This window comes from Macrobrachium nipponense, chromosome 44 (assembly GCF_015104395.2).
Source record: "Macrobrachium nipponense isolate FS-2020 chromosome 44, ASM1510439v2, whole genome shotgun sequence".
Classification (NCBI taxonomy): Eukaryota; Metazoa; Arthropoda; class Malacostraca; order Decapoda; family Palaemonidae; genus Macrobrachium; species Macrobrachium nipponense.
This window is the reverse complement of record NC_087221.1, coordinates 20656300-20664947: the sequence shown is the minus strand read 5'-3', so window position 1 is coordinate 20664947 and position 8648 is coordinate 20656300. Positions and strand designations below refer to the sequence as shown.

Here is an 8648-nt window from a genome sequence, read left to right as displayed (position 1 = left end):
TGATGATATTATAGAATAAGCCATTCACTTTTCTGTAATGAAGCATAATGACATAATTATGCTTCGTGTATCAGAGATGAGAATGGGATCACATAATATCATGACAGGAGATGCGTAGATTGACATCCGTCATAGAAAGTTTCTGAAGTGTTCCGTTTCATTTTTTCATCATTAATCTTGCCTATCGCAAGCGGGAGAAAGAATGATAAGTGTGATTGGTCATATTGAATAAGCAGACAGAAAGTAAGCACGCATATTTTTATACATATTATATGTATACGTAAGTATATATATATATATATATATATATATATATATATATATATATATATATATATATATATATATATATATATAGTGCACTAGTAATCTTCTTAGGCACGAAGATATGGTAATTCATCTGTATTCCACATAGGAAAATGAAAATGGTTCAGCTCAGAAGATGCCCAACAGTTTCGTCCTCCAATGGACCTCTTTTGGGAGCGTTTATTAATAAACGCTCCAAGAAGAGGTCCATTAGAGGACGAAACTGTTGGGCATTTTCTGAGATAAACCATTTTTGTGTGTGTGTGTGTGTGTATGTATGTATGAGAATTTTTATCACACACATACATATACATACACATTTATAAATATTTATATAAACGGCATCTTTACAAAAGGAGGAAAAAAAAGAGAGACCCCGATAAGGAAAATACGCTGGCTTTCTAACACTTGCGTAATTAGCGATAAACCCACCATCCGGCTTGTAGTGAAATCAAGAGTCGCTTCTCGTCCTTGTTTTTTTTTTTTTTTTTTTTTTTTTTTGTGTGTGCTATCAGGGATTTCAGAGGAAATTTTGCAATGTAGAACACCTTCGTTTGCTTCTGTTCTCGTTTTGTTTGTGCTGGCAGATAATGCTCGGGACTCTGGTGTTTACTACCCTCTGATCGTTTGTCAGCTCCTCTGTGTTATGTCAGCTTTATGATGAATCAGCCAAGTCAGCACTCAGTCAGCTCGAGTACGCTAGGACCATTCTCAAGCGTCAAGAGAGCCTTGGATTATGATCTCTGATCAGATCGTCATGTTCTTTTTTACATGACAACGTCTTTGCGTATTGTTGCCTTTTTAATCACAAGAATCAAAGGGCCTCTCAACCTTTATTTCTTTGTACTTCATAAGCAGGTAACATTACCTGGAAACAAAAGATAATATGTCCCAAGGAGAAGAGTCCCACGAGGGGTTAGTGCAGTCAGAGCACCTTACGTAGTGCACTGTAGACATTACTGAAGATTGTCTTCGGTGTCCTTGTGGCCCCTAACTGCACTCTACTTTCATTCCATCTTCCTTTCTTTCATCTTGCCGTCCACCCACTCCAAGCTCCTCTTTTTCACTGTCTTTGGCGCCGAATGACTGCAAGTGCTCCAGTACTTGGCTGCATAGTTTGATTTTCATAACTGATCAATCATCGAAAGGTGAAACTCGTTATCCAAATCTATTATTTCTTGCTTTCTATGTTTGTCATTTCATGACTCCAGCGCATCAGTTACGGCAGTTTTCCACTTGTCTCTTGTCAACAGACAACAGTAAAGAATATAAAAGGGATAAGAAGAGAATCCACAGTTATTTTTTTATCACTGTTTACAAGATGACACGAGTGGACTGTGTCGCTGCACTATCACATTTACGAATTCATTTTAGATATCACAAAATGCAACTACTCTATTTTCATAAAGCCGGAGAGCCACCAATACAAAACTTGACCATCCAGAAAAGCTTTATTCCCCGTTAAATAATTTGTCAAAGTTCGCTTAAATCTATCCTATGAGTCTGAAGCCTCTTGGTATCAACAATAAAACACGAAGTCGAATTTCGATTTTTGTCTTCTACTGTTGACTTATAATTGATCATTATTTATACATCAGGTTTTGAAAAGAATTACCAAAACGTGCAATTCATTCTGTCGTTGCAGGTTGCAGGGGATACTCAAGGCAGCATGGCAAATATGAGGGTGAGTTGTTATTGCACTGCTAATTCCGTACTAGTTTCATTCAATATCTTCCTAATATTAACCTAATAAGTGATGGAATAGCTATCTAGAGCATGGAAATGCACGCATGTAGATATTCTTCACACATATACAAACATGCATGTAAATATATATACATACACATAAGTATTCATATGTATATATATATATATATATATAAAGGCAAAATCCACTAAGGAAAGTGAAACACTGGAGTAATTCTGCAAGACCTTTCGATTCCCGTCCTTTACTAAAGGACGAAAGTCGAAGGGCCTTGCAGCGGTATTCCATTGTTTTTATTTCCTTCGTGGATTTTGCCTTTGTTTATCTATTCATCACGTTCCAAGTTTTCGTGTATATACGTTTATATATATGCATGTGTGTATGTGTGTGTGAGGTTGTGTGTGCGTGTGTGTGCGTGGATATTTTCAGGAGAAAGGAAGAAGAAGGTCCCTTTGAAAGCTGAAAAAAAAATATCATTTTTGTCCTTTGTGGCGTCTTCTTAATCCAGCATACACGGAATATGTGCATTTATAGCATGCAGACATACTTAATTACGTACATTTACCCATACATGCATATATAAATGCATACATGTCAGGTGCGTCATAGTGGAAAAAAAATGACTGAGGAGAACTTCCATTGAAAGGTGAGGCTCTAAAAGTAGCAGACTGTAAAGTTAGACCCTAAATCAGGGGTTCTTAACCTTTCGATGACTCCAGACCCCCAATGAATTGCCCAGTATGGTTCCATACCCCCTTTGCTTAAGACTACTTAAGCCCTGCTTGTTGACAATATAATTTAATATAGTCGGTTTAATACATACTTTAAGTATGAATAGTATGAATAGCTAGGAATAGAACGTACAGGAAAACCAAACGCATTTATAGTTTTGCATAGTTATTCATTAACAAAATGTGAAATGTAAATAAACAATGAGTAATTTGGTAAGGTACAAATACCCAGAGATCAAGCCCCATACCTCAGCATGCGGTCCTCCTCCTAGGGATAACCCCCCCTGTCAAGATCCCCTGCCCCTATAGGTAGACTCTAAAACCCGTGTCTTTCGGCAGATGTGCGGGGTCATGGTGACCTCCGGGATGGTTTTGGGCACAATCGCCGCCGCCGCTGTCTGCTTGCTGGGCTCACTGGTTCTATTCTCCCTGTTCGCCTCTTCCACGTGCTACGACGACTACGACTGGCACGACTACAGCTGTAGCAGATACACGACAAATCTCTTCATAAGTGGGCTCTTTTTGATGGTGATCGGAGGTCAGTGAGTGTTACTGCAGTCTCTCTCTCTCTCTCTCTCTCTCCCCCTATATATATATATATATATATATATATATATATAATATATATATATATATATATATATATATATATATATGTATATATATGATATATATATATATATATATATATATATATATATAAAGATATATGCCACGAAGGAAAAATAAGCGAAGGAGGTCTGCAAGATCTTTCGACGTTAAAAGTCCTTTACTGAGCAGAGACTGACATACATACGAGAAAAGACAATACAAGAAGATTCGTATAACTGACAGATAGGGATTATAAAGAGATTAGTACCTAAAATCCGACACACCTGGAAGATAAGAAACCTTCCCAAACAAGCATAAACAATGGGTGCAATTAAAGGTTTAAGACAATCATCTCAGATACAATTTCAAGACAATTAAAGGATTATAGGTGACAGCTATTCAGAACTTGTTAAACAAAACCATATTCACAATACATGACAGACATACATTACAACAAAATTAATAACTCTAAGGCAAGTGATTTTTATTTAAGTCAGTAATTATATCTTTGAGGTCATTCTTAAACATGTTACAGATACAAGGGTCTAAGTGAAAAAGGCCACGACCAACATTGAAATTACAATGAAAAGTAAGTAGTATTAAAGCAGATTCTAAAAGATTTCGTGATAAGACATCTCTTGACCTTGCAATTACTGAACTATCAACCCAATTTATTCGGTGGTTGTTTTCACCTAAATGAATGAATATTGCATTAGATTTTTGCCCAGTTTTTACAGAATATTTATGCTGGCTTAGCCTTACTTCTAAGCCTTTGCTAGACTGTCCGAGATAAAATGAGAGACAATCCATACATGGAATTTTATATATTATGTTGTTGCTTTCTCTGGGGCCATTTTTTATTAACATTCCTTTTAGTGTGTTATTATAGGAAAAAACAAGGTTGACATTAAAAGCTTTTAACAATGATTTAATGGTTTCAAATTCGTTAAAATAACTTTCGAAATATATCACTAAGATCTTGTCCCCGTTACTTGGAACCATCTCCGATTCTCATATATATAATTCTCTAGATTTAGTTGATAAATTAAACAAAATTGCTCTTTGCCCTACTGATAGATTCGTTAGTTTTGATGTATGTTCTCTTTTTACTAAAGTCCCTATAGACTCTATTTTAGAATATCTTAGTAATGAACTAACTCAGCATGAATTACCTCTACCTATAAGTCACATTATTTCACTCACGAGTTTGTGCATTTGTGATTGTAAGTTTATATTCAATGGTGAATTTTATCAACAAATTTTTGGCATGGCAATGGGAAATCCTTTATCACCATTACTCTCAAATCTGTATATGGAATTCTTTGAAAAACGCTACTTACCTAATATCATTCATATTCCTGTAAAGTGGTATCGTTATGTTGATGATTGTTTAGCTGTTCTTCCTGTCGGTATTGATGTAAATGAATTACTCTCTAAATTAAATAACCAGGAACCATCGATTAAGTTTACTCTACAATCAGAAAAAGACAATTGCCTCCCTTTCTTAGACGTTTTGATACATAGAGAACCATTTCAATGTAAATTCAGTATTTATAGGAAACCGACTAACAACCTAACTTATGTTCATTTCTTCTCAGGCCACCATCTTAACATAAAAATATCAATTTTTTCCTCTATGTTTTTACGAGCATTGAATACATAAGAAAAGTAAGGAAAGATTTATGCTATCCTTCACATATATTAGACATTTGTTATAATAAAGCCCACAAAAAGTTTTATACTGTAAGTAACACGCAGAAAGAAAATTCTAAGAACATTCTCAGTTTGCCTTATTTTAACGGATTTGAAACCATTAAATCATTGTTAAAAGCTTTTAATGTCAACCTTGTTTTTTCCTATAATAACACACTAAAAGGAATGTTAATAAAAAATGGCCCCAGAGAAAGCAACAACATAATATATAAAATTCCATGTATGGATTGTCTCTCATTTTATCTCGGACAGTCTAGCAAAGGCTTAGAAGTAAGGCTAAGCCAGCATAAATATTCTGTAAAAACTGGGCAAAAATCTAATGCAATATTCATTCATTTAGGTGAAAACAACCACCGAATAAATTGGGTTGATAGTTCAGTAATTGCAAGGTCAAGAGATGTCTTATCACGAAATCTTTTAGAATCTGCTTTAATACAACTTACTTTTCATTGTAATCTCAATGTTAGTCGTGGCCTTTTTCACTTAGACCCTTGTATCTGTAACATGTTTAAGAATGACCTCAAAGATATAATTACTGACTTAAATAAAAATCACTTGCCTTAGAGTTATTAATTTTGTTGTAATGTATGTCTGTCATATATTGTGAATATGGTTTTGTTTAACAAGTTCTGAATAGCTGTCACCTATAATCCTTTAATTGTCTTGAAATTGTATCTGAGATGATTGTCTTAAACCTTTAATTGCACCCATTGTTTATGCTTGTTTGGGAAGGTTTCTTATCTTCCAGGTGTGTCGGATTTTAGGTACTAATCTCTTTATAATCCCTATCTGTCAGTTATACGAATCTTCTTGTATTGTCTTTTCTCGTATGTATGTCAGTCTCTGCTCAGTAAAGGACTTTTAACGTCGAAAGATCTTGCAGACCTCCTTCGTTTGTTTTTCCTTCGTGGCATATATCTTTATTTATGGATTTATCACGTTCCTAACTTTCGTGATTCAGTTATACGTATGTATATATGTATAAATAATCTCTCTCTCTCTCTCTCTCTCTCTCTCATCATATATATATTATATATATATATATATATATATATATATATATATATATATATATATATATATATATATATATATATATATTATATATATATATATATACATATATATGTATATATATAAAGTAAGTGACAAAAGTAGAAAACTTTTATCCATAAATTCTAAAATTACCAAAGGATTACTTGGGTGGTAATTACTTAACAACGTTTACCTGTGTAAGTTAAGATTCATATATAGGTCTATCTGACGAAAATTTAAGTAAGACACTGAGATGAACTCTTTACTTCAAATACTTTAAAATACTCAAGGCCTTACGAGCAAGTATAGAATAGTATTAGGATCGTAATACATTGCATCTTCGCTAGCAAGAACTTCGGAAGTTCCAGTTGCACATCAGAACAAAATCTCATTTTGCACCCATATTGTCAAGCAAGCACATTCGATAGCAGCCACCATTTCCCTTGCAACATCGTCCATACAGTCGCAAAATTTACAGACAATGGCGGGTACTCGAGTAGACAATTCATCTTTGACTTTCCCCTTTTCAGCGACGGTTGGGGTCGGCGGAAGCATGATGTTCTTCCAGCTGAAGAGGAACTCGAAGGAAGCCCTGACTTCGGGAGGACTGGGTCACTTCACCGTCCTCACTTCTCATCCGGACGAAACGATGGCGCAAGAGAAGACGCCGTCCTTCTATTCTTAGGACAATCGAATGTTCCGTAGGTTAAACGTGAGGAAAAAGAAAACGCTTATGTTTCTGTGCGAAATAAAACACAACCGCGTCAACTTGATTTTCAAGAAACGCTCAAAATGAGAACCTATTTTTATTAAGCATGAAAGGAGTGTTTTGTATACATAATTATTTGCGAAATAATGAACGAGAAAGACTCTTTTTCAATAGGTATTGCTTGTTCTTTTTGAAGACTGACTTTTGCTTCATAATTTATAAGAATGATATACTAGAAAAAAAATGTGATTTCTCTCGTAAGACTTTGTTGCTAATGAATGACGTATAAGAAATATATTTTGTTAACATTGAAAAAGGCTTTTGAACTTGATCCTTGATAAACAGCGTGTAAGAAAAATGATTTTACCGTCCAGGAAAAACCTCACCATTGCATTAAGAAGCAACAGTTGGAGAGGTTGGACAGCAAAATGGAGTTAAAGTAAAAGGGTATAAAAAGTTTGTGCAGCTAGGAAAGGAGGGGGCGCTGCAAACACCTTTTATTTACACCCACATTACACCACGTAAGGTGCAGTGATGTCACCACTCCCCTAAGGGAGGCTTCCTTTACCCATTGGGAGTTTCTTTTATCAGTTTAAAGCCTGATTAGAATTTTGTGTTATCTTTTTATCGCTTAATCAGATATATTTGATTTAACTAGCTGTTAACACCTCAGGTAGGAGGAAAGCATGTAATCGATATAACCGCATTTTTTGTACACTACAGAATACGTTTAACTAGATGCAATATGCTATTTTCTTTCTCTTTATTTTACTGATTTGGCTAAAGTTTTCCTCGGAAAACTATTTCCCAAAAAGATTCAAGTGGTTTGTGTCGATTCCTGTTCAGGAGATTAATAAAAAAGTTTTTCGTTCATTATTTTAGAAAAAAACCGCGTGCTTTCATAGTCTTCTTATAAACTTCGTAACTGCCTTTGGTATCCTGAAAAGTAGCAAAAATCCCCCTTGTTCACAATTATTATTAAAGGTGACCCTGACTACTACTATATGAATCATGTGGGAATTTCACCAATTTAAAAATAATTATCCTACGACGTCACAGACCTGAGCTTCTGAATATCAGTCTTGAGATTCATGAATCATCCACCTGAGCTACATAAGGTTACGTTTTTCTTCAATGCAAATTATTTGAGAATCATGAGCCATCATCTTAAGATACGTCAAACTCATCTCTCTTTAATGTAAATCGCTTAATAAGCATGATTCATCAACCTGAGTTACTTAAAAACCATTTCTCTCTAGTGCAAATCACATAAGAATCGTGATTCATCAAAATGAAATACTTAAAAACCATTTCTCTCTAGAGTATATCACTTAGGAATCGTGATTCATCAACCTGAGATACGTAAAAATCACTTCTTTTTAGTGTAAATCACTGAAGAATCGTGATTCACCAACCTGGGATACTTAAAAACCATTTCTCTCTGGTGTAAATCACTTAAGAATGGTGATTCATCAACCTGAGATACGTAAAGAAATCACTCCCTCTTTAGGATAAATATATATAATATATATTATTGATTTTATATTATATGGATATATATATATATATATATATATATATATATATATATAATATATATATTGTGACGATTAGAGCCTCTTGAAAAGGCCTCATTTTCAAACCATTTGATGGTTCGAATCCCTCTGACAGCGGATCGCTTATCACTTAATTCCCCCTCGGTGTATTGTTCCGAGGTTGCGTGAAATTGAATGATATTTGTAGGTAAATGCTTGTAATATGAAATATGTCAAGGTGCAAGTGATAAAATTCATATCATGTATGTACTACTATATATGTATGTGTTGTGAACGTACTGGGAATACGTTAAGTTTAAATA

At 34.5% G+C, this 8648-nt stretch overlaps 2 protein-coding genes across 4 annotated transcripts in view; one reads left to right on the top strand and one right to left on the bottom strand.

The window, feature by feature from the left end:
* LOC135204076 (uncharacterized) overlaps nucleotides 1-7106 on the top strand; it is a 22453-nt gene extending 15347 nt beyond the window's left edge. For all 3 annotated transcript variants that reach the window (XR_010312085.1, XR_010312086.1, XM_064234061.1), the window contains exons 3-5: nucleotides 1952-1990; nucleotides 3082-3280; nucleotides 6612-7106. Coding sequence is in view for 1 of the 3 variants with exons in the window: in XM_064234061.1 (XP_064090131.1) it covers nucleotides 1976-1990; nucleotides 3082-3280; nucleotides 6612-6766 (369 nt within the window). In the remaining 2 variants the exon portion in view is untranslated. The remainder of the gene's footprint in view (nucleotides 1-1951; nucleotides 1991-3081; nucleotides 3281-6611) is intronic.
* Nucleotides 1-8648, bottom strand: part of LOC135204074 (mannose-binding protein C-like) — a 226400-nt gene that overhangs the window by 217412 nt on the left and 340 nt on the right. The window lies entirely within an intron of this gene.